The sequence below is a fragment of the Geotrypetes seraphini genome, chromosome 1, assembly GCF_902459505.1.
Source record: "Geotrypetes seraphini chromosome 1, aGeoSer1.1, whole genome shotgun sequence".
NCBI lineage: Eukaryota > Metazoa > Chordata > Amphibia > Gymnophiona > Dermophiidae > Geotrypetes > Geotrypetes seraphini.
Window position 1 is genome coordinate 90420957 of NC_047084.1, and position 25541 is coordinate 90446497.

Genomic DNA, 25541 nt, shown 5'->3' on the forward strand with positions numbered 1-25541 from the left:
AAAGGGCCACGGCCCATCTAGTCTGCCCACTCTAATGGCCCACCCCCTAACTACCTCCATGAAGAGATCCCACATGCCAATCCCATCTTTTCTTAAAATCTGGCACACTGCTTGCCTCAATTACCTGTTGTGGAAGATTATTCCAGCGATCAACCACCCTTTCAGTGAAGAAATATTTTCTGGTGTTGCCATGAAATTTCCCACCCCTGATTTTCAACGGATGCCCTCTTGTTGCCATGGGTCCTTTAAGGAAAAAGAGATCCTCTTCCACCTCGATACGGCTTGTGACATATTTGAACATGTCGATCATGTCTCCCCTCTTTCTGCGTTCTTCGAGTGAGAACAGCTGCAACTTACCCAGTCGTTTCTCATACGGGAGATCCTTGAGTCCTGAGATCATCCTGGTGGCCATTCGCTGAACCGACTCAACTCCCCTCACATCTTTTTGATAATGCGGCCTCCAGAATTGTACACAGTATTCCAGATGGGGTCTCACCATGGATCTGTACAATGGCATTATGACCTTGGGCTTACGGCTGAAGAAACTTCTATGGATACAGCCCATGATTTGTCTAGCCCTGGATGAAGCTTTCTCCACTTGATTGGCAGTCTTCATGTCTTCGCTAATGATCACCCCCAAGTCACGTTCTGCTACAGTCCTTGCTAGGATCTCACCATTTAGGGTGTAAGTCCTGCATGGATTTTTGCCACCAAAGTGCATGACCTTGCATTTTTTGGCATTGAAACTTAGTTGCCAAGTCTTTGACCAATGCTCCAGCAGGAGTAGGTCCTGCGTCATACTGTCGGGCATTGAGCTTTTGTCGGGCACTGTGCTTTCATCTGTTGTGCAGTTGCCTACCATGTTGCATAGTTTGGCGTCATCGGCGAATAATGTAATTTTACCTCAAAGTCCCTCAGCCAAGTCTCTTACGAAGATGTTAAATAGGATCGGGCCCAAGACCGAGCCCTGCGGCACTCCGCTGATCACCTCCGTCGTATTGGAGAGGGTACCGTTTACCACTACCCTCTGAAGTCTACCTCTAAGCCAGTCCCTAACCCATGCGGTTAATGTTTTACCCAGTCCCATCGAACTCATCTTCCTCAATAACTTGCGGTGTGGAACGCTATCAAACGCTTTGCTGAAGTCCAAGTACATGACGTCCAGGGACTCCCTAATATACAGCTTTCTTGTTACCCAGTCAAAGAAGCTGATCAGATTTGATTGGCAGGACCTTCCCTTCGTAAAACCATGTTGATGGGGATCTCGTAGATTCTCCTCGTTCAGGATTGTATCCAACTGGCGTTTGATTAGTTTTTCCATACGTTTACTCACTATCGATGTGAGACTCACTGGTCTATAATTCTCAGCCTCCGTCCTGCATCCCTTTTTGTGGAGTGGAATGATGTTAGCTATTTTCCAATCCAACGGGACTCTTCCTATACTTAGGGAAAGATTGAAGAGCGCGGATAACGGTTCTGCCAGGACGTCACTCAACTCCCTGAGCACCCTGGGGTGTAGTTTGTCCGGTCCCATAGCTTTGTTCACCTTGAGTCTTGATAGCTGGGCGTAAACTCGAAATTTCAAAACGGGTCTTCCGAGTTTTCCCTCATCGGCAGCTGAGGGCCGGATCCCGGCGCCTCGCAAGTGAAGACCGAGCAGAAGTATTCATTTAAAAATTTGGCTTTGTCAGAGTCTGATTCTACATAGTTCCCGTCGGGTTTCCTAAGGCGTACTATCCCATCTGTGTTTCTTTTTCTGTCACTAATATACCGGAAGAAGGATTTATCACCCTTCTTGATGTTCTTTGCAAGGTTCTCCTCCATTCGGAGTTTGGCCTCTCTGACTGCCGTTTTGACCGCTTTTGACTTGGCCAGATAGAATTCCTTGGATTCTTGCTTCCCTGATTGTTTGTAGATGATGAACGCTCTTTTTTTCTTTTTTATGAGGTCTGAGATCTCCGCAGAGAACCACTGTGGTCTATTGTTTCTTCGCCGTTTACTTACTGATTTGACGTAGCGGTTGGTTGCTTCGTGTAAGGTTGATTTCAGAGTTTTCTACATTTTCGGCATGGTTTTTCAGTGCCCGATGGACGAAATCTCCCATGCTTTCGAAGTTTGTGCCCTTAAAGTTGAGGACCTTGGTTGATGTGCTTGACTTAGTGAAACCTTTCCTGAGGTTGTGGTCACTGGTAGAAATGATTATTAAAAATAAAATTGTGGAACACATAGACAAACATGATTTTTTGAGACAGAGTCAGCATGGGTTCAGCTGGGGAGATCTGCCTCACAAATTTGCTTGACTTCTTTGAAGGTGTGAATAAACATGGGATAAAGGTGAGCCGGTTGATATAGTGTATCTAGATTTTCAGAAATCTTTTGATAAAGTTCCTCACGAGAGGCTCATGAGAAAATTAAAGGGGTCCTTTTATCAAGCCGCGCTAGCGGGTTAGTGTGTTGGACATTTCATCACGCGCTAACCCCCACGGCTGGCTAAAAAATGAACTCCTGCTCAATGCAGGCGTTAGTGGCTAGTGCAGCAGGCAGTTTAACGCGTGTTAAACCCCTACCGCAGCTTGATAAAAGGACCCCAAAGTGTCATGGGATAGGTGGCAAAATTCTTTTGTGGATTAGGAATTGGTTATCAGATAGAAAACAGAGGGTAGGGTTAAATGATAATTTTTCTCAATGAAGGAGAGTAAACAGTGGAGTGCCGCAGGGGTCTGTACTGGAACCGGTGCTATTTAACTTATTTATAAATGATCTGGAAATTGGAACGACGAATGAGGTGATTAAATTTGCAGATGACACTAAACTGTTTAAAGTTGTTAAAATGCATGCAGATTGTGAAAAATTGCAGGCAGACCTTAGGAAATTGGAAGACTGGGCGTCCAAATGGCAGATGAAAATTATGTGGATAAATGCAAAGTGATGCACATTGGGAAGAATAACCTGAATCACAGTTACTGGATGCTAGGGTCCACCTTGGGGATTAGAGCCCAAGAAAAGGATCTGGGTGCCATCATAGACAATACAATGAAATCTTAAGAACATAAGCACATAAGCATTGCTTCTGCCGGGTCAGATCAGGGGTCCATCATGCCCAGCAGTCTGCTCTCGCGACGGCCCCCCAGGTCCATGACCTGTAAGTGATCCTTTGCCTAAATCGTGTATTCCCTATTCATTTAGTGTCCTGTATAGTTACCCTCTATCTGTATCCTTCAATCCCCTTCACCTTCAGGAAGTCATCCAATCCCTTTTTGAAACCCAATATTGTACTCTGTCCTATCACCTCTTCTGGGAGCGCATTCCAGGTGTCCAGCACCCTCTGAGTGAAGAAGAACTTCCTAGCATTTGTTTTGAAACTGTCTCCTTTCAATTTTTCTGAATGCCCTCTTGTTTTTGTTGTCCCCGCTAATCTGAAGAATCTGTCCCTCTCCACCTTCTCTATGCCTTTCATGATTTTATAAGTTCTATCATGTCCCCTCTAAGTCTCCGCTTTTCCAAGGTAAAGAGCCCCAGCTTCTCCAGCCTTTCAGCATACGAAAGGTTTTCATTGCCCTTTATAATCCTAGTCGCTCTTCTCTAGACCCTTTCGAGTATCGCCATATCCTTCTTAAGGTACAGCGACCAGTATTGGACGCAGTACTCCAGATGCAGGCGCACCATCGCGCGATACAGTGGTAGGATAACTTCCTTCGTTCTGGTAGTGATACCCTTTTTGATAATGCCCAACATTCTGTTCGCCTTCTTTGAGGCCGCTGCACATTGTTCCGCCGGCTTCATTGTTTTGTCCACCAATACCTCCAAGTCTTTTTCTAGGTTGCCTTCCCCCAGTACCCTCCCTCCCCTCGTGTAGCTGTACATCGGGTTCCCTTTCCCTATATGCAAGACTTTACATTTCTCAACATTGAAGTTCATCTGCCATATTTCTGCCCACTCGCTCAGTTTGCTCAGGTCTCTTTGTAGATCTTTGCATTCCTCAACAGTTCTGACCCTGCTGGAGAGTTTTGTGTCGTCCGTGAATTTTATAACTTCGCACTTCGTCCCTGTTTCCAGGTCATTTATGAATATATTGAACAGCAGCGGTCCCAACACTGACCCCTGTGGGACACCACTTGTGACCCCTTTCCAGTCAGAGTAGTGTCTCTTTACTCCTACCCTCTGTTTCCTGTCCGCCAGCCAATTCCTGATCCTTTTGTGCATGTCCCCTACCACCCTGTGGCTCCACGGTTTTTTTTAGTAGGCTCTCATGAGGTACCTTGTCAAAGGCTTTTTGGAAATCAAGATATACGATGTCTATGGGGTCACCCTTGTCCAATTGTTCGCTTATCCCCTCAAAGAAATAAAGTAGGTTAATTTGTCATGATCTTCCTTTACAAAAACCATGCTGACTTGTTCTCATCAGATTATTTCTTTCTAAATGCTCATTGATACTTTCCTTGATCTTTCGCCCAATGTGCTGCAGCGGCCAGAAAAGCAAATAGGATGCTAGGAATTATTTAAAAAAGAGGTGGTTAACAAGACTAAGAATGTTATAATGCCCCTGTATCGCTCCATGGTGCGACCTCATCTGGAATATTGCATTCAATTCTGGTCCCCTTACCTCAAGAAAGATATAGTGGTGCTAGAAAAGGTTCAAAGAAGAACGACCAAGATGGTAAAGGGGATGGAACTTCTCTCGTATGAGGAAAGACTAAAATGGTTAGGGCTCTTCAGCTTGGAAAACAGACAGCTGAGGGGAGATATGATTGAAGTCTACAAAATCCTGAGTGGAGTAGAACAGGTACAAGTCAAAAATTACAAAGACTAGGGGACACTCGATGAAGTTACAGGGAAATACTTTTAAAACCAATAGGAAGAAATTTTTTTCACTTGGAGAATAGTTAAGCTCTGGAATATTACATTACATTACATTGTTGATTTTTATTCCGCCATTACCTTATGGTTCAAGGCGGATTACATATGAATTGTTAGGTTGCTATGAAATACATTCGGTGGATTACATGGAATGCATTGCCAAAGGATAGTGTAGCTGGTTTTAAGAAAGGTTAGGATAAGTTCCTGGAGGAAAAGTCAATAGTCTGTTATTGAGAAAGACACGGGGAAAGCCACTGCTTGCCCTGTATCAGTAGCATGGAATATTGCTACACCTTGGGTTTTGGCCAGGTATTAGTGACCTGGATTGGCCACCATGAGAATGGGCTACTGGGCTTGATGGACCATTGGTCTGACCCAGTAAGGCTATTCTTATGTTCTTAATATTAGGAATTATCAGGAAAAGAATGGAAAACAAAGATGAAAATGTTATAATGCCCTTGTATCACTCTATGGTAGGGCCGCACCTCGAATACTGTGTGCAATTCTGGTCGCCATATCTCAAAAAAGAAAAGGTACAGAGAAGGATGCACAAAATGATAAAAGGGATAGGACAACTTCCATATGAGGAAAAGCTAAAGCGGCTAGGGCTCTTCAGCTTAGAGAAGAGATGGCTCAGGGTTGATATGATATAGGTCTATAAAATACATAGAAACATAGAAAGTGACGGCAGATAAGGGCCACGGCCCATCTAGTCTGCCCACCAATGACCCTCCCTTACCTTTCTCCGTGAAGAGATCCCATGTGTCGATCCCATTTACATAGAAAGTGACGGCAGATAAGGGCCACGGCCCATCTAGTCTGCTCACCAATGACCCTCCCTTACCTTTCTCTGTGAAGAGATCCCATGTGTCGATCCCATTTAGTCTTAAAATCAGGCACGCTGCTGGCCTCAATTACCTGTAGTGGAAGACTATTCCATCGACCAACCACTAGAGAATGACACGGTGACAAAATTCATCACCGTCCCCGTCCCCGCGGATAACCATGTCATTTTTTAGTGTCTTTCAGCCTCAGTCCTTCTACACCAGCATTCTTCAAAGCAAAGCTTGAGGGTCAGTGGTTGTGGCCATTCATACTCTGATTCTTCCCTCTCTCCTTAAAGAATGACATGAAGATGGTTTACCGCGGTTATCCGCGTGGACGGGAACGGTGATGAATTTTGTCACCGTGTCATTCTCTACCAACCACCCTCTCGGTGAAGAAGTATTTCCTGGTGTCGCTATGCAATTCCCCACCCCTGATTTTCCACGGATGCCCTCTTGTTGCCGTGGGACCTTTTAAAAAGAAGATATCCTCCTCCACCTCGATACAGCCCGTGAGGTATTTGAATGTCTCAATCATGTCTCCCCTCTCTCTGCGTTCCTCGAGTGTGTAAAGCTGCAATTTATCCAGCCGTTCTTCATACGGGAGATCCCTGAGTCCTTAGACCATCCGGGTGGCCATTCGTTGGACCGACTCAGCACATCTTTGCGGTAATGTGGCCTCCAGAATTGTACACAGTATTCCAGATGGGGTCTCACTATGGATCTATACAATGGCATTATGACTTTGGGCTTACGGCTGACGAAACTCCTGCGTATACAACCTATAATTTGTCTGGCCTTTGATGAAGCTTTCTCCACTTGATTAGCAGTCTTCATGTCCTCACTGATGATCACCCCTGTCTCATTCTGCTACAGTCCTCGCTAGGATCTCACCATTAAGGGTGTAAGTCTTGCATGGATTTTTGCTGCCAAGGTGCATGGCCTTGCATTTTTTGGCATTGAAACTTAGTTGCCAGGTCCTGGACCAATGCTTCAGTAGGAGAAGGTCGTGCGTCATACTGTCGGGCATTGAGTTTTTGTCAGGCCCTGTTGTGCTCTTGCCTACTATATTGCATAGTTTGGCGTCATTGGCGAATAACATTAATTTACCTTGAAGCCTCTCAGCCAAGTCCCTTATGAAGATGTTGAATAGGATCGGGCCTAAGACCGAGCCCTGCGGCACTCCACTGATCACCTCCGTCGTTTTGGAGGGGGTGCTGTTCACCACCACCCTCTGAAGTCTACCTCCGAGCCAGTCCCAAACCCATGCAGTCAATGTGTCACCCAATCCTATAGAGCTCATCTTGCTGAACAACCTGCGGTGTGGTACGCTATCGAATGCTTTGCTGAAGTCCAAGTACACGATGTCCAGGGACTCTCCAATATCCAGCTTCCCCGTCACCCAGTCAAAGAAGCTGATCAGGTTGGATTGGCAGGACCTCCCTTTGTAAATCCATAGCCTAAGACCGAGCCCTGCGGCACTCCACTGATCACCTCCGTCGTTTCGGAGGGGGTGCTGTTCACCACCACCCTCTGAAGTCTACCTCCGAGCCAGTCCCAAACCCATGCAGTCAATGTGTCACCCAATCCTATAGAGCTCATCTTGCTGAACAACCTGCGGTGTGGTACGCTATCGAATGCTTTGCTGAAGTCCAAGTACACGATGTCCAGGGACTCTCCAATATCCAGCTTCCCCGTCACCCAGTCAAAGAAGCTGATCAGGTTGGATTGGCAGGACCTCCCTTTGTAAATAATAATAATAATAATAATAATTGACGGGGTTCTCATAGATTATCCTCATTTAGGATTGTATCCAATTAGCGTTTGATTAGAGTTTCCATTAATTTTCTCACTATTGATGCGAGACTCACTGGTCTGTAGTTTGCTGTCTCCATCTTGGAGTGGAATGATGTTAGCCATTTTCCAGTCTAACGGGACTCTACCTGTACTAAGGGAGAGATTGAAAAGTGCGGATAGCGGTTCCGCCAAGGCGTCACTTAACTTCCTGAGTACCCTGGGGTGTAGGTTGTCTGGCCCCATCGCTTTGTCAACCTTGAGTTTGGACAGCTCACTGTAGACACTGCTAGGCGTAAACTCGAAATTACAAAACGGGTCTACCTGAGTGGAGTAGAAAGTGTAGATGTGAATCACTTATTTACTTTTCCCAAAAGTACTAGGACTAAGGGGCATGCAATGAAGTTACTAACTAGTAGATTTAAAAGAGACCGAAGAAAATATTTCTTCCCACAACATATAATTAAACTCTGGAATTTGTTACTGGAGAATGTGGTGAAATGGCTCAGCAGGGTTTTAAATAGGGTTTGGATAATTTCCTAAAAGAGAGGTCCATAGGCCATTATTGAAATGGCCTGAGGAAATGCACTACTAATTCCTAGGATAAGCAGCATAAAATAAGTTTTACTACTTGGGATCTAGCTAGTCTTGGGACCTGTGTTGCCATGATTGGAAAAAGAATGCTGGGCTTGATGGATATTCGGTCTGTTCCAGTATGGCAATTCTTATGTTCTTATTAACAAAGGTGAAAACAAGATCCAGCATGGTTAAAAGGTGAAATAAGAGGCTATTAGAGCAAAAACAAAAATCCTTTAAAGAACGGAAAAAGGATCCAAATGAAGAAAATAAGAACAGACATAGGCACTGGCAAGTTAGATGGAAAGCATTGATAAAGGTAAGAAAATAATATGAAGATGGTCTACTACAGTGGTTCTCAACCCTGTCCTGGGGGACCCCCATCCAGTTGGGTTTTCAAGATATCCCTAATGAATATGCATGATATATTTGCATGCCTGTCTCCTCCATTATATGCAAATCTCTCTCATTCATATTCATTAGGGATATCCTGAAAACTCAACTGGCTGGGGGTCCCCTAGGATAGGGTTGAGAACCACTGGTCTACTAGAACATCAGGGATTTGGGGGATGTGGGTCTGGGGGACCTGGAAGGGAGGCAATGGGATTAAAAAAAATTTTTCTTGTTAGTGTGAGCCAGTTACTGTTCATCCACTGACAAGAAGGGAGACAATGTCCTTATTCAGTAAAGGGTGAAGGCTGGATATTACTAAAACTGTGTTAAGCTATATCTGCTGTCATATAAATGCATTGGGCCTTTTATGAAGGAGTTTCTCTGTAACCCTATTCCCTCCCCCATTTTGCAGGCATTGATGCTGAATTGCTTTCCCTCTTATTACTAATATAACTTTTTTACCCTTAACCTCTGCCCCCCTCCCACCCTCCTGGTCTCATCTGTCCTAGTTTTTAAATGTGCATTAACTAAACCAAACCAAAAGTGCTAAACTTCCCAACAGATAGCACCGACAAGCATCACTCTCCCTCATTGTCGATAAAACCTCCAAAATCCTAGGCTGCATTCTTGATTCCACACTAACCATGGAAGCTCAAATCTCTAATATTCAGAAAAAGTCCCTCTTCACCATGAGGCAACTAAGATTCATCAGACCATACTTTCATCAACATAACTTCTCTGATTGTACAGTCAATGATCCTACCACAGCTGGACTACTGTAACTCTGCCTACATGGGAATCAACAGCGCACTGATCCATAAAATGCAACTCATACAAAACACAGCTGTAAGACTAATTTTCAACATGAAAAAATACGACTATCAGCCTTCATCAGGCAACTACTCTGGTTACACATCCCATCATGAATAAAATTTTAAACTTCATATCGTATACCAAATAATTCACATAAACTCAGTGGCTCCACTCATCCAACTCTTCTCAAAGGCATGGTCTACCTCCCACAGAACCCTTAACAGGATACTACTAAACCTTCCTTCAACAAAGAATAGCCAATACAAGCAAATTTTTCATTCCATGCTTATCTTCCTAGGAGTGAAAACTTGGAATGACATCACTGAAACGACCAGAATAGAACCCAACTACACCACATTCCGGAAAAAAATGAAAACCAACCGCTTTGATACTTGAACATCTTAGATCTTCCCCTACCCAAATTTTCCCCCCTTTTCTCCTCCCCTTTCTCTCCCCTTCTCTCTCCACTCTTCTCTCTTCTCTTTGTAAGTTTCCTTGAGCCTGCCTAGGTATGTGTGATGCAGAAATAGAAGCTTAGATTAGATTAATCAGTTTGCCACATTTGGTCCTATTTTCTTAAATTTGCAAGGTTTTTTTTGACAGATATTCTTGACCCCGTATACAAGGGGCTGCTGAAAAGTTCTCAGCCCAACCAAAAAGAAAATGATGAGCCATGAAACTTACATTAAATGCCCAAACTAGTTTTGTGTAATAATCACAGGGTGGTAGGGAAATTATTTGCTTTAAGTGTTGGGTTTTTACTATTTTAGAATTGATTTTAAGAATCTGAAAGCATAAGCATAAATTAATCATTTTAACATTTTCAGGTTAACAAACTGACTGTGTCTCTCCTCAGGCCAGCTAGAGATGATGTTAGAACTCTGCTTACCCACAGGATGTGTAAATCCTTGTTTAAAGTGACATCTAGTGGCCAGGTTCAGAGTCTGTTTGCAAGCTTGTGGAGGGCGCTGCTGCATATTGTCAGTGCATCCTCAGCCTATCATGTCTTTTGTAACTTGAGCCCTGGCTTCTGTGTCCCATCATTTTGTGGTTTGTGAAAGGTTAAACCACCAATACAGAAGTCTCCTGTTTAATGGTACTGAATATCATCTTTGCATATCTCATAGAAACATATGAGCCAATTGAATGCTTAGCTCAAGAATCTCACATGGAAAGCCTTTGTAGTGGTTAGGCCATAGCATGTATGACATACTTGGTTTCATCATAATAAAGTACCGTAGTTCAATTCAGTCATCCTTAGTTTTGTCAAGGGTGGTAAACCATTTTCCTGAGAGCACGTTTTGTTTTAAATTGCACAGATGTCTACAAAAGAAGTGTCTCTATGCTTTAGAATTAAGCATGCCTCTGTTATCTTAGAACAGGCTTGTCCAAATTTCTGTCCTCAAGCACTGAACAGGCCAGTTTTCAGGCTATCCTTAATCAGTGTTCTCCCCAGAAATTTTTTCCAGCCGGGTGGCATGAAAAAGTAGTTGGGTGGGTGGGATGAGAAAATTTGGTGGTGGAGTCCGTTTGACAAAGGAAACATCAGAGAGGTGACCGCGAAAATGAGGGAGATGGGCCAGTTAGAGGGAGAAATGCTCGGACCACGAGGACCCAAACTGCCCTTAAGCACCGCACTGAGATGACAGCTGGGCGCTCACCTAAATTAACCGGGCGGCACGCCCTGCTAAAAGACGCTAGGGAGAACACTGGAGAATTTGGTCTCTGAAAGTTAGTCATAAATGTATTAAAATTAGTTCAATAAAATTATCACCGTATTTCCATTTTCTATTTATAAACATTCAGCAACACAGCTACAATACTACTTTCCCTAGCAACAGCAGCAGATGAATCCAGAGACCAATGGGATAGCCCACATCTACCAGCAGGCGGAGATAGAGAAACTGAAGAATTTGGCCTCTAAAAGTTAGTCATAAATGTATTAAAATTAGTTCAATAAAATGATCACCGTATTTCCATTTTCTATTTATAAACATTCAGCAACACAGCTACAATACTACTTTCCCTAGCAACAGCAGCAGATGAATCCAGAGACCAATGGGATAGCACAAATCTACCAGCAGGCGGAGATAGAGAAACTGATTAACAGATGGTCCTATTGGCTGGCACTCCTACTGTTTATCCAGTATTCTCTATCTCCCAGCAGGAAAAGGTCGCTATTCAACTAGCTCCTGAATTCTGGCTGTGACTGGAACTTTATTTTCTCCTGTTGAGGTTTCTCTTCAGTGAGACTGCCATTCTGTTTCTCCTGTTGAGGTTTCTCTTCAGTGAGCTGGCAGTGCTATTTCTCCTGTTGAGATTTTCTCTTCAGTGAGACAGGGGTGTCCGGCTGAACGGTGCTGGCTTTAGGGGTTACACCTGCCCCCCCCCCCCAGGTCCCTGCCTCGCCCTCCCTCCATTGCTAGAGGGTCTGACTGGATCTCAATTTTTTTTTTCTTTCCCTTCTCTGTAAAAAAAAAAAAAAAAAAGAGACCACAGTTGCAGCATTCTGCTCGGTTACTGCTGATCAACCAGCTTTAACTGGCTTCAACTGGTCCTAACAACAAGCTTGTGAGTATGTCTGGTTTTTTACTGTCAGTTGAACTTCAGGTTCTGTTTGGGAGTCTTAGTAATGTGGGTTCGGTCAACGTATGTTTAAGGAATGGATATTTTATTGAGGCTAAGTTTTATGACTAGAAATCCGTGGAGGGAGCCGGGACTTCCCGCCCTTTGCATGCACGTGCTTGGTTTCCTTGTTGGTTACAGCGTGGCAGTAGCGGTGCGATTTCATGCTCGCACTTGTTCTCATTGTTGGGTTTCAGTGTAGCAATAGTAGTCCTGTTTATTCTGAGGCTCTCTTTCATCGCTGTTTGTCACGGCCATGTGCAGCTGATTGTGCAGGTGCCGGTTTATAGCAGCGCGCATGAGATGGGACATATTTTTTTCCGGCGCTGTGGGCCGTTCTTCTGGTTATTCCCTGAGTCTGATTTTCTTTCTATGCAAGCCGAGGCAGGGTAAATTTTGAGGGGCTTGAATCCGACTATGTTTCTAGGAGCGTTGATGCAGCAGCCACGTGTCAGCGAGAATCAGGCGTGCGCTTGGGTTTCCGGCAATGGCGGGAGAGCTGCAGCGTTCCGGTAGTTTGTTTCCAGCTGACTTTGGTCAGGGTATGCCGGGGCTTCTCTCCTTTCCAGTTCAGACAAGTTGTATGTGTTTCACCAGCTTTGGGACAAGCTTGGGCAGATTTATATGTCTATGTCTGACAGCGCTGGAAGAGTGGGCCAAAAAGTGGCAAATGAGCTTCAACATAGGGAAATGCAAGGTCATGCATATAGGGAAAAAGAACCCGATGTTCACTTATAAAATGGGGGGATCACCGCTAGGGGTGAGTACCCTTGAAAGAGACCTGGGAGTGATGGTAGACACATCATTGAAGGCGTCGGCGCAGTGCGCCACAGCCTCAAGGAAGGCAAACAAAATGTTGGGCATCATTAAGAAGGGTATCATGTCCAAGATGAAGGAAGTCATCCTGCCACTGTACCGTGCAATGGTGTGCCTGCACCTGGAGTACTGCGTCCAGTACTGGTCGCCGTACCTCAAGAAGGACATGGCGGTACTTGAGAGAGTCCAGAGAAGAGCAACTAAGCTAATAAAGGGTAAGGAGGACCTCTCATATACTGACAGATTGAAGAAGCTGGGGCTTTTCTCCCTGGAAAAGCGGAGACTTAGGGGAGACATGATAGAAACCTTCAAGATCATGAAGGGCATAGAAAGAGTAGACAGGGACAGATTTTTTAAATTATGGGGAACCACAAGTACAAGGGGACACTCAGAGAAATTGAAAGGGGGAAGGTTTAGAACAAACGCCAGGAAGTTCTTTTTCACCCAGAGGGTGGTGGATACATGGAACGCGCTGCCGGAAGATGTGATTAACAGGAGCACGCTACAGGGCTTCAACGAAGGTTTGGATAGGTACCTGGAGGACAAAGGGATTGAGGGATATAGATAGGAGTAGAGGTAGGTTATAGGGATAGGATTAGAGGATTAGTGGCAGTTACAAAGTTAGTCAGGGGTACTGTTCAGGCAATTAGGCCTGATGGGCCGACGCAGGTGCGGACTGCTGGGCAAGATGGACCTCTGGTCTGCCCCAGCGGAGGCAACTTCTTATGTTCTTATGTCTGTGTTCCTGCTGAACTCCCTTGAAGGAAGCTGCTTGTTTAATCGGACTCGGGGGTTAGCACTCAAGGGGTTTACCAGAGAGACTCTGACCTGTGCTAGGTCACCCAGTCTTGGTTTGTCTCCGGACTGGGGCGACATACGGCAACTCACGGCACGGTGAAATCAGCAGTAAGATAGTGCCCTGTATTTCACACAGGTCTCTCACATTTCACATTGTCTCTCTTGGGGTCCCTGCAGATTGAGCCTTTGTCTGTTGGTAACTGTCCTTATTTGGGCCTCTGTGCTGAGCTGCATGTGTCTAGTAGTGGCACAGGATATATATGCCTAAAGGTAGTACAAACAGTTTCCAAGTTCGGGCTGTCTCTATGGGCATAATGACACTGCACATCTTCCTGCAGCCAGGACTCTCTTTCTCTATTTCTGAGGGGGCCTGGACTTCAAATTTCCATGCTTATCACGCTGGTTTCTCCTGTCGCCATTTTCTCATGGCACATGCTAGACGGGCCCCCCCGACCAGACAGGAAGGGCTGTACAGCTCCTTTTAACCAGGAGCCAGTTACTTATTCTATCAAACCCGCGGAGGATCACGCGCTATGTGGCTGTTAGCCTCATCCCTGAAGCTCTCATTAGCAATGTGAGCTTTGTCTGATACCTGTAAGGATGCTGTTGTTTTCCACGGGGCGGTAGATGCAGCATCTTGATTGAGTCTAGTACGTATTCACATACGTATTTCGCTCATGTTGCATGGGGTTAGTACTGTTTTCATGGCTCCAGTATATTCCTCTTTATATTGTGAAACTTGATTTTTCCTAGGAGAATCTTCTTGCAGATCCTACAGTCTCATCCTGCCATTCCCTGACCTTCTGCACTTCATTCTGAGGGGATCTTGACTTCTTCCAATGACTCTTCAGGCTTTCTCATGAGGGAGAAGACGCTATAATGTCAGGTCAGGGGGCTGTGAAGATTTTTCAGGATGCTTGCATCTTTGCATCCTCCTCAGGATTCCAGCTCGTTCTTGGAGTCTCTGTGTTTTGTGTTTCCCTTTTCAGTGTTACTGGTCCTCAGGACAGTTCTTGTAATTCTTCGGGAACTAAGGGACGTTGTTCCACTTACTGCATGGTGCCCGAGACGGGGGCATTGGGCAGGCTGGATCCCATTCTGCTGAATTAGTTTCTCGGGGTTACACATTTCTGCAGACAACATGGGAGTATATTTACATTTTCTCTATGGACTCCGAATCGGCACTTGGTTTGCCTGCCTCTCTTGGAGCAGCGCTTTCGGTTTTGGCACTTGCCATTTCGCCTACCCAAGGCTTCACGAACGTTTTAGGTGATGTGGGCGGTGGTACCGTTTTGGCGCTACCAGGCAATTCATCTAATTTCTTCTTGACCTCCTGCTTGATTCGGATGACTTCCAGTCGGGCCATTTGCCTGACACGAAAAGGGTGGTATCTTTTCCTCAGTTCTTTACACGTGCATCTTCGAATTTGCACAGCGCTCTTTTCTCCTGTACTATTTATAGGTATATCGGGGTGATGTTTTTATTCATATAGGAGAGACATGTGTTTCTTTCCGGAGACTTGGGCGTGGGGTCTCGGTCTCAGATTGGTATTCTTCTTCGCTTACCATGACCAAGAGTATGGGATTCTGTACAGTTTCTAGGATCCATATTGCTGACTCCACTGGGAACTTCGGCTTGCTTTCCCCTTCTTCTTACGCTACAGCAGTCGCTTTTGTTCCGGTGGTTCCCGGTATCTCAGGGCTCCAATTATTTGGTATGCTCCTCCTGCATCGCTCTGTATGATTGGTGGCTCAGCGCAATTTCTCTTTTCAAGGCATGCCTCGGTCTTTGCTAGACTAGCTCATGACCACTGACCATCCCGGGCTGTCGGGTTGGGGGGCTCGGTGGCATCCATCCTCAGCTCCAGGAGTCTGGTCTTCAGAGGCAACTCAGTACTTGTTCATTCTTCTACTCTTGAGCAGGGTCAGGCTACCTTTCTGGAGCTTCAGATCATTCTTCCGATTGCCGCTGAGGGTCCTTTTGGTCAGTATTAGGATGGGGGTATTTCTCTACAGCTTGGGCAGTAGGTGTTGTACTCAGTTGGCAGGTAAAGTTGTTCTGCTTCAATGGGTGGACTCTCATTCTCGTCTTCTGTTGGCAAATCCTTTTATGGATTAGGATAAGAGTTTGGATAGACTTTCTCTCCGCGGAATCTGAGCATGGCCCATTTCTTGTATGTTAAGTGTACAGCGCTGTGTACGCTCTGGAAAGTGTGCATGTTAGTAATAGTGTAATCTTCTGCATCCTGAATATTGAGATTTGTGGCCCAGGCATTCTAGCTTTTTTTATGGACGTGAGATCTCCTTGACCTAGACATCATGGCCTCGTCTCTCAATTCTAAGTTTCCTAGCTTCTTTGGCGGGCCCAGGGAGTGGGAGTTAGAGGGGGTAGCTGCATGGCTCCTTTCTCACCTCTGCCTTCTCTTTTTCAGTGTTTTCCGCTGGCTGATGATGACTTGGATTTGCCATCTCGAGCTCGCTTTCCGGGCACAGTATTTGTAGAATCTCTGGATTGGCGGTGCCATCCTTACTATGCGGATTTGATGAGTCTTTCGACAGCCAGACTAAGAAGTTTCCTGGTATCTCCAGCTTTGCTCGCCTAGGGTCCGATCAACATGGATATTTGTACTACTTTAGTATTATGACCTAGTTTTTTGAAAAATCTTGGCTGACGTGTAAGGGTTATGCAAAGCAGGTTGTTTCTTCTCTTATCCAGGTGCTACGGACGTCTTCTCCTGTGGCTTCTGCTTCCATTTGGAGGTTTTTCCTTTCTTGGGTGCTTCTTAACATTTGAACCACTCCAGAGTTCCTTTTTGGCACAAATATATTGCCGAGGGCTTAGCGTTCAATTCCCTTCAGCTTCTAGTGCCATTCTTGGCTTGTTACAAGGGCTAGGTATATTGCTCTTCGCTTACTTCTCAGCTTCATGTAGTTCAGTTCCTAAACAGAGTGCAGTATATTCATGCGCTTCTTAGAAAGCCCGGTTTGGAGTACAATCTTCACGTACTTCTTCTCAGTTTACCGAAGGCTTCATTTCATCCTTGTCTTTTGGGACTCTAAAGCAGTGATTCCCAACCCTGTCCTGGAGGAACACCAGGCCAATCGGGTTTTCAGGCTAGCCCTAATGAATATGCATGAGAGAGATTTGCTTCATGCATATTCATTAGGGCTAGCCTGAAAACCCAATTGGCCTGGTGTTCCTCCAGGACAGGGTTGGGAACCACTGCTCTAAAGGGCTGTGCCGTTGAACAAGGGGTTTCTTGTGGCCATGGCTTCAGCTCTGCAGTTTTCTATGTTGCAGGCCTTGTTCAGCGGGGATTCCTATTTCTGATTTCCGAAATATGGGGTATCAGTTCGGATGGTACCACTATTTCTTTCTAGGGGGGTGTCATCCTTTCTCTTATGTCATGCTCGCTTTTCCTTCCTTCTTCCTGGGAGGAGAAATTTTCTGTTTGTAGCTCCGCCCACGTGTGCAGGTGGGCCGCGAGACCCCCAGAACATATCACCCCAGGTAGTGAGGGATCGGCATACCAAGTTTCGTTCAAATCGGGCAAGCCGTTTTTGCGTTGGCAGCTCTTTACATTTTTTCCATTGACATGAATGGGTGAAATCCGATTATCTGTTTGTAGCTCCGTCCACGTGTGCAGGTGGGCCACGAGACCCCCAGAACATATCATCCCGGGTAGTGAGGGATCTGCATACCAAGTTTCGTTCAAATCGGTCAAGCCGTTTTTGCGTGATCGCGGCACATACATACATACATCCGATTTTATATATATAGATAACCCATGCAAATGTATAGTGAGATACCAATCTTTAAAATATGGTTTCTTTGAACCTTCTCACCTAACTATTTTTCTTTCTGCAAAGCGCCTTCAAGGAGTATGAAGCTAGAACTCTTAGAATGAATTTATTCTCTGTAATCTGGTGTCAGATGAAGTATTCTTTGCTTTTTATATACGCTTAATGCAGTTTCTTAAAATAGTAGACTTGAGAAAGATTAGTCTATTATATTTCCTGATTATTTTTTTAAATTTAGACTGTGTAATTCTTTTCTGTACAAGTGTTTCTGCTTGATATAACGAATGAAACATGTAACATAGTAGATGACTGCAGATAAAGACTCGAATGGTCCATCTAGTCTGCCCAACCTGATTCAATCTAAAAATTTGTTGGGTTGTTTTTTTGTTTTGTTTTTTCCTTAGCTTGAGGGGCATTGGTCAGTTTCAAGCCTCCTTCTCTGAACTTTCTACCCCTGGGCCCTTATGTATTCTCTCTTTCTATATCATAGATAGCAATATGGAGTCCATATGGTTAGAAATTAAATGTGTGAAGGGAAAGATTATAAATGGAGAATTATACTACCATCCACCGGAACAGCATGAGTAGGCAGATGAAGAAATGTTTTTAGAGATTAGAAAAGTGTGACTTTGTGGGCGGAAGCTCAAGCAATTTTTCCCAGGGAGATTTGTAGGGTAGCAACCTGGTCCACTCTGCATATGTTCACCAAGTTCTACAAAGTGGATGTGGCAGCATGGAAGGGCATTGTCTTTGGGTCCTCAGTGTTATGAGCCAGTGCAGAGGTCCTGCCCTAGATTTCTGGGACTGTTTTGTATGTTCCTACTGTCCAGAATGACACATCTATTGCACTAGAAAATGAGATTGGGTTCTTACCTTGCTAATTTCTTTTCTAGTAGATAGGTGGATCATTCTGAAATCCCTCCTTGTCAGTTATTTACTCTGCCTGCCTTCTGTCTCATACAGGAAGTTCAAGCCAAACTGAGATTTTGATGTCAGTCTGTCCTTAAGGGTATAAAGCATAATTATTACTTTAACATAGGGGAATGTTTGAGCTCTGTAAAGGCTTCTGATTGGTTTTGTTGTTTTCAATATTTCAATTAATACTGTATGTTTAACATGTTTGTTATAGTTTCAAAGCAGAAAAACTCGGATATTGTGAAAACTACTTATGATAAACAAAACACTTTCACAAAAATGGAAGGTATATCAATAATGTGAAAGCACAAGCAAACAGACCAATTGTTAACGGAGAAAAAAATCTCAGACAGGGGCCCACCCACCTCCACAATGGTGGAATAACGGTGGTGGAGTGATCACTTCACTGGCTGAAAACCTCCTGTTGATAATAGTCCAAGCAAATGTGCTGTATTACTTGTTACTTTGAAAATTGTGTAAAATAGATGAAAAAACAACTTATCTTTTCTTTCTCTGAGATCGGTACACCAACGGTGGCCAGCGTTTCACAATTTAGCTGCCTCAGGGTGTAACGTATCCGATCGTACTCTGATTCGGACGCTGACAGCGTCTCAAAGTTTCAAAGCAGAACATATTTGTAGTTCGGGGAGTCTCCCCATACTCCTCTGTATTATGTGTTCATAGATAGGACTATCGCCTGCTTTGGTACAAACTGAAAGGGGGAGCAGAGCCCTCTAGAGAAAGAGGAGTTGAAAACCTGACATGGATTCCTTCTGCACAACTTGTAAGCATGGGGAGAATACCCTACTGTCCAGAATGACCCACCTATCTACTAGAAAAGATATTAGCAAGGTAAGAACCTAATCTTTCTTTAGAACAAGCTGTGTCAGATCTTGTTCTAAAATATTAGCAGAACTTGAATGCCCAAACTGGACATTTCAATTTGTATATCATTTCTAAAGAGCTGCTCTAAGTATACTTAAACACTGCACAGTAATTATAGGAAATGTATACTCCTTTAATACTTTATTACAGGTTAAAAATGTTTAAGAAAATTATGTAATTTTAAAGCAGTGTCAATTTGTATAAATATTTCCTCTTAATATTTGTAGTTATATGCTACTCTTAGCATTCCAATATAACATTAGAATAAGCTGGCCATACCATGAAAGTCTGACACAACACTGGTAGCTTCTGTTCATCATTTTTTAAAAAAATCTCCATTTCCATTTCATGAAATCCTTTGCAAAAGAAAGATGAAAATGCATGTGGCCTGTTTCAGCTTAAAATGTATTAACCATTGAAAACTATGATGGTCATTCCTTTTTCTTAAGGAACACTACTACAAAAGGATTTCAAAATAAGTTCCTCGCTGTTCAACTTTCTGTACATGATCATACTTAACTCACATGTTCCATTTTATTGGCCTTCTTCACATAGAACATATTGAAAAGAGTACCTACAAAATGTCAATTTATAGCTTCTATGTGAAGGAAGTAGTCTGTACATTTTCCATGTTTTACATCATGGTATTTTGAATAACCATGCTTCCATGTTCACATCAATTTTTGTTTTTCAATTTATGCACAGCACTTGCTCTGAAATTTGGGGACTGAGTACACCAAATACGATAGATCAGTGGGATACAACAGGCCTTTACAGCTTCTCTGAACAAACCAGGTGAATATTCTGCACTCTGTCACATCATAGAGGTCTTAATGGACTAAGAGGTGATTTGGAGGATCTATAGTGTGATGCATTAGTAACAAATAGGATGCTTCCTAAACATAAATTTGTTTGTCTAATTTTCATAGCAACAGTATTGACTATGAAATAGGAAAGTATTAAAATCCATGGCACAGCAGTTTAAGCCCTACTGCCTGCCTGTTTTAAATATTTCAAGCTGATGTTTTTGACCAATGGAATTTGGCTTCTGAGATTACTTTTTCTTGCTTTTGAAATTTATGAAATAAAATTTGATAAGCTGACAGTGTGTACCAATATTTTTCAAAAATTAATCTTTTTAAGATTTTTTTTTCTATACTGGGGTAAGTTAAAAGGGTAGTTTTATATAAGGTCAGGTGCAGCAAATCGTTTTCTGACCTTTTGTTAAGACAGATTTATGATGGGTTTCTGTTCTGTCTATGGATAATTTTTTTTTTTTTTTTTTTAAATCTTTGGTTTGGTACACAGCAGCTAAAGTACAGCATCTGACTCACCTGGTTTTACAATAAATTTAGCTTCTCCCTTAGTATTATAAAAGCATCACATGACTCATTCCTTGTTCTTTCAGCATTGATAGAATAGAGCTGGAAGGAAAACGAATGCTAATACATGATATTGGCTGAAGCTGTTGCTGTCTGGTTTGAACTATGTCTAAGGCAGGCAGTATATAAATAGAATATCCCACACACCTTTTAGTGGTAGGCCAGACTATTTAAAATGTTATTGTTGGGTTTGGTAGGAAGATGCAACACCCCCAATTAGTGCTTTGAGTTTTAGATTTACATTTCTGAAAAGATGTCCTTGGGGAGCAGACTTATTTTAAAAAGTAACAAAAAAAAAAACCCCCACAACCACTACAAGATTTGGCTAGAGTGTTGCAAAAATCTGTTCTGAGAAAATCATGCTGAAGTGTCATAAATTTTTTTTTTAAATGCTGTAGCTGTTAGGCATTTTTGTATGCTTAAGTTCTTGGTATTGTAAGTTTTTGTTCTCATCCCATCTTAACCATACACATCTGCATTTGTGTATTTACATATGCAGTTTCATTCAAGAAGCCCAAAGACTCAAACTGGCAATAGCAAACCAAAAATTCATTTCTTTTGTAGAACTTTGTTTCTCACAGCTTATTGGGCTCAAATGCTTTCTTTAGCGTTCTTCTATCTGAATCTCCTGGGCAGCTGAGTGCTGATTGGCTTGTTTGGAAGACATTGGGAGTTGTATCCCTACTGAGCTTAACATGTATACTGTACAGCTGAATTGATGACTGTTGAGTTAATGTATTGGGGTGGTAAAAACAAACAAATAAAAAACCCCACATAGTAAAATAAGTTGCTGACATACAGGTCACAATATTCAGTGGGGTGGTTATTGTGTAAATTCATATTTATTTCCCCTGCTGAAAATTTATATAAGTGCTCTGCTGAAAATTCACATATTTAATCTGTATAGTTTTATTTGTAAGTGCAACACTTAATAGAAGGTATAACTAGATGTTCAGTGACTAAATTTTGCTGTTGAATATATTTTTCCATGCCTTCTTATACCCCCAGAACTCCTCTCTCCAAGATGTATAGTTTATGGTATGTAGTAACTAAGACACCTAAAGTTATATGTATTAAGTGCTGTCAATTTGACTTTAAAAAAAAAAGTTGTTGTGAACCATTGCCAAATGCACAAATGCTTTTGAATATCAACCTGATCATGTTTTGTCTGACTTTTTTCTTATTCACTATGGAGTAGGTTTATATTAGAGTTCCTTCATTTGCAGTGCAAGGACAATCCATTCTATATCGTCATCTGGATGCCTTAATTCTCTTGTAGAAAACTAAATTTAGACACGATCATTTATGCCAGGTGTTTGACTGGCAAAAAAGAATGTGCCTAAGAGTGCTGTGCAATGTGCATAACTTAGAGTATTTTGTAAGTTGTGTGTGTAAGTTGTAGAAACACGCAGGCCCTTCCCATGCTCTGCCCATGTGTATTCCCTCTTTCAGTTATGCACTTTAGTGTTTGTGCTATTTTATAGTACAGCACGTAGTGTACTTGTGTTTAAATGCTTCTCTTCTGTGCACTTACCTGTTCAAGGTGTTCATAACTGCGAGCACCCAGTTATAAAATTGTCTTTCACATGTTTAATTCAAAGGTTGCTTAGTTATATTCTAATATGTGTTCATTGCTTTGTGCATGATAGCAGAAGAAGTTCTTGAGCTTTTTTTTATTTTTAAAGTAATGCTTTGAATCCCTGGCATAAAATTTGGAACACATAGATGCTAGCAATGGAACCACACTTTCAGAATAAATAGGATTAATTCTATTTTTGTGTCTGCAAAATCAGTAGAAAATATTTTTGTTTTTCTGCAGATTCTTATTTCTGTGGCAATTCTACCTTGTTAAAGCTTGACATTTTCCCCTTATTGAATTATGTTAAATTTGAGCATTGTGAAACTTTCTTTACTTTTCCTCTTCTGCTTTATAGGTCGCTTGATGGCCGTCTTCAAGTATCTCATCGCAAAGGACTACCACATGTTATATACTGCCGCCTGTGGCGCTGGCCTGATCTTCACAGTCATCATGAACTTAAAGCAATTGAAAACTGTGAATACGCTTTTAATCTTAAAAAAGATGAAGTATGTGTTAACCCTTACCACTACCAGAGAGTAGAAACTCCAGGTAAGAAAATAGATCATTGATGATAACAGTATGAAATCCCTAATTACAGTTTCTTTTTCTTAAAGGATAAATATTTCTAAAGGGCCAAATTTTATAAACTTGCATGACAATGAAGTATATCTATTTTAATTTCTCTTTATACATAATAAGAACTTAATTTATGGGTATGCATTGTGTTCTCTGTTTTGGCAGCTGCTTGTCACATTACTTTGATTTTGAAAGGCATGTTAGTAGCATTATGCAAAGCTTAGCGTAATAATATTTGTAAATGTTTTGAGAGACACTATTTAAAAATATCTTTCTTTTAACTTCCAATTATACTAGTCTTTTTACCTTAAGTAAAATCAGCATTTTATCAACAGCATTAATAGAAAAAAAAATTAACAGAAAAAAATATATTATTAGGATGAAGTTACTATCCCTGTTTCATCCCCAAGAGTTCTGTCCCTGTCACTGCCCCATCTCATCCCTGCAAGCTCTGTCCTCATCTGCACAAGCCTCAAACACTTTAAAATCATATGTGTTTGAGATGAGGACAGAGTTTGCAGGGATGGGACAGAACTCACGGGGAAAGGACGGGATGGAGATAGATCCTGCGGGGATGGGGATAAATTTGTGTCTGTCATTCTCTGGAGTAATCTAAAGTACTGTTTTACAGAAAGGGTGGTAGATGCATGAAATAGTCTCCTGGTAGAGGTGGTGGAGAAAACTGTGTCTGAATTCTTGAAAGTGTGGGATAGGCACATGGGATCTCTTAAGAGACAGGAGGAGATAGTGAGTGCTATGTTAAAATGTGGTATACAAGTATTTACTTGGTCAAGAAAATTTAATCCAAGATGAAAACAAGATAGATTAAAATTTAAAAGGAAATCAATAATTCCCAGGATTCATTAGATTATCTGTTGAAGGGGAAGAAAATAAATAGCTGGAAATACAAACCAAGAAACTATCAGAAAGGCATTTAAATGCATTATCATCCTGGGCAATTTAAAAGAAGAAAACAATCCTCAACACCAAAAATCTGGATAGGGGGAGAACTGAATTTTTCAGGTTCTTAACACAAAGGAACACAGTTGCTCTGGGATAAGACATGCATTTGACTCCCATAACTCTTAAGTAACAATAAGGAAGTAGTGCCTAGATCTAATGTTTAAACCAAAGCAACTTGATTATAGGAAAGAAAAAAAATTGATCACATCACTCCTAATCTTGTTGAATTGTATTAACTTCCAGTTGAAGCAAGAATTTCTTTTGAGATACTTTGCCTGGTCTTATAAGGTCTGTTTCTTTCCACTAAGTTGAAGCATTATGTTTGATGTGAAGTCTGGGTTCTCTTTACTATATCAAATTGTAGTTCTTCCCCGATTTCCCTTTGAAGTGTATGTTTGTCTATCCTTACATAATATGTTCCCCTCATTTGAAAATTATTTATTGTACATCGCTTTGTAATCCTTGAAAAAAGCGATTTTATCAAATATGAAATAAACGTGAAACTTGAAATAATTCATTTGTCAGGTACAATAAAGAAATATGTGATTCCCCTTCTGAGAAACTTTATTGGCTACCAGTTGCATCAAGAGTTAAATTTAAGATTTTGGTGAAGTTTAAAGCATTGAAAAACACATAATCGGCTGAAAAGATAAGTGCCATGCAGTAGTACTTTGCGATCAAGTCAAGATCTATTACTAGATGTACCCAAGTTGAAAGAGATCAAAAGGTCAATGGCTGAGATCCAGGATACTTTCAGTTATGTTTCCGACTCTGGAATGCTCTGCCAAAAGATCTTAAATTGGAAACCAGTGTCTATAAATTTTAAAAACTGTTGAAAGCCTGGTTTTTCCAGGATATGATTTGATGATTAGATACAGTTGATTGTATGTTACTTTTTCTAACTTGTCCACTTGAGCTTAAATATAGCATGAGGAGGAATTAAATTATGTGAGCAGATTATATATAATCCAACTACAGACCCATTGCCTCTATTCCACTCTACGTCAAAATAATAGAAGGACTAGTTGCCAAATTCCTCTCCAATTACCTAGAAAACCATAACATACTCCATCCCACACAATCCGGCTTCAGAAACAAATTCAGCACGGAAACACTACTAGGATATCACTTGGACACAGCCAGAAAACATCTCAGCACAGGAAAAAAAATGATGCTCATACAACTAGACCTTACCGCTGCATTCGACTTGGTGGACCATAACATTCTACTACAAATCCTGGATACAATAGGTAACACAGATAAAGTATACACATGGTTTGAAGGATTCCTTAAATCAAGAACCTATAGAGTAAAATCAGACAAACAAAAATCTGAACCTTGGTCAAACCCCTGCGGAGTTCCCCAAGGATCCCCTCTATCCCCGACTCTCTTCAATCTCTATACAGCCTCCCTCAGCTCTCACCTGGACAAACAAGGCATAACCTCCTACAGCTATGCCGATGACATTACCATTCTCATACCCTTCGATCAACCTGAACTCTCCATGACGAACACAATATACCAAACACTAAAATCAATAGCAACCTGGATGAAAGATCACAAACTGAAATTGAACCCAGATAAAACGAAATTCATCCTCCTAGAAAACAACAAAATACCAACCATAACCAACATTGAAATCAACACAATCAACTACAAACCACCCTAAAACTGCTAGGAATAACTATCGACAGATGCTGCACCATGCAACCGCAAATCAATAAAACAATACAAAAGTCATTCTTAGTCATGAGAAACTTAAGACAAGTTCGGAAATTCTTCGAGAAACCTCAATTCCAGCTCATAGTTCAGTCCTTAATACTAGGCCTACTTGACTACTGTAATATCCTCTACCTCCCATGCCCTATAACAGCGATGGCGAACCTATGGCACGTGAAGGCCTTGCAGCTGGCACGCGCAGGGCCGCCATCAGGGCAGTACTACC

General features: G+C 42.2%; 1 protein-coding gene across 4 annotated transcripts in view; it reads left to right on the forward strand.

The window, feature by feature from the left end:
- Positions 1-25541, forward strand: part of SMAD2 (SMAD family member 2) — a 276483-nt gene that overhangs the window by 120927 nt on the left and 130015 nt on the right. For 3 of the 4 annotated variants that reach the window (XM_033934858.1, XM_033934870.1, XM_033934853.1), the window contains exons 3-4: positions 19802-19891; positions 22413-22606. In XM_033934858.1, coding sequence (XP_033790749.1) covers positions 19802-19891; positions 22413-22606 — 284 coding nt within the window. The remainder of the gene's footprint in view (positions 1-19801; positions 19892-22412; positions 22607-25541) is intronic. The other variant, XM_033934866.1, reaches the window with a different exon arrangement.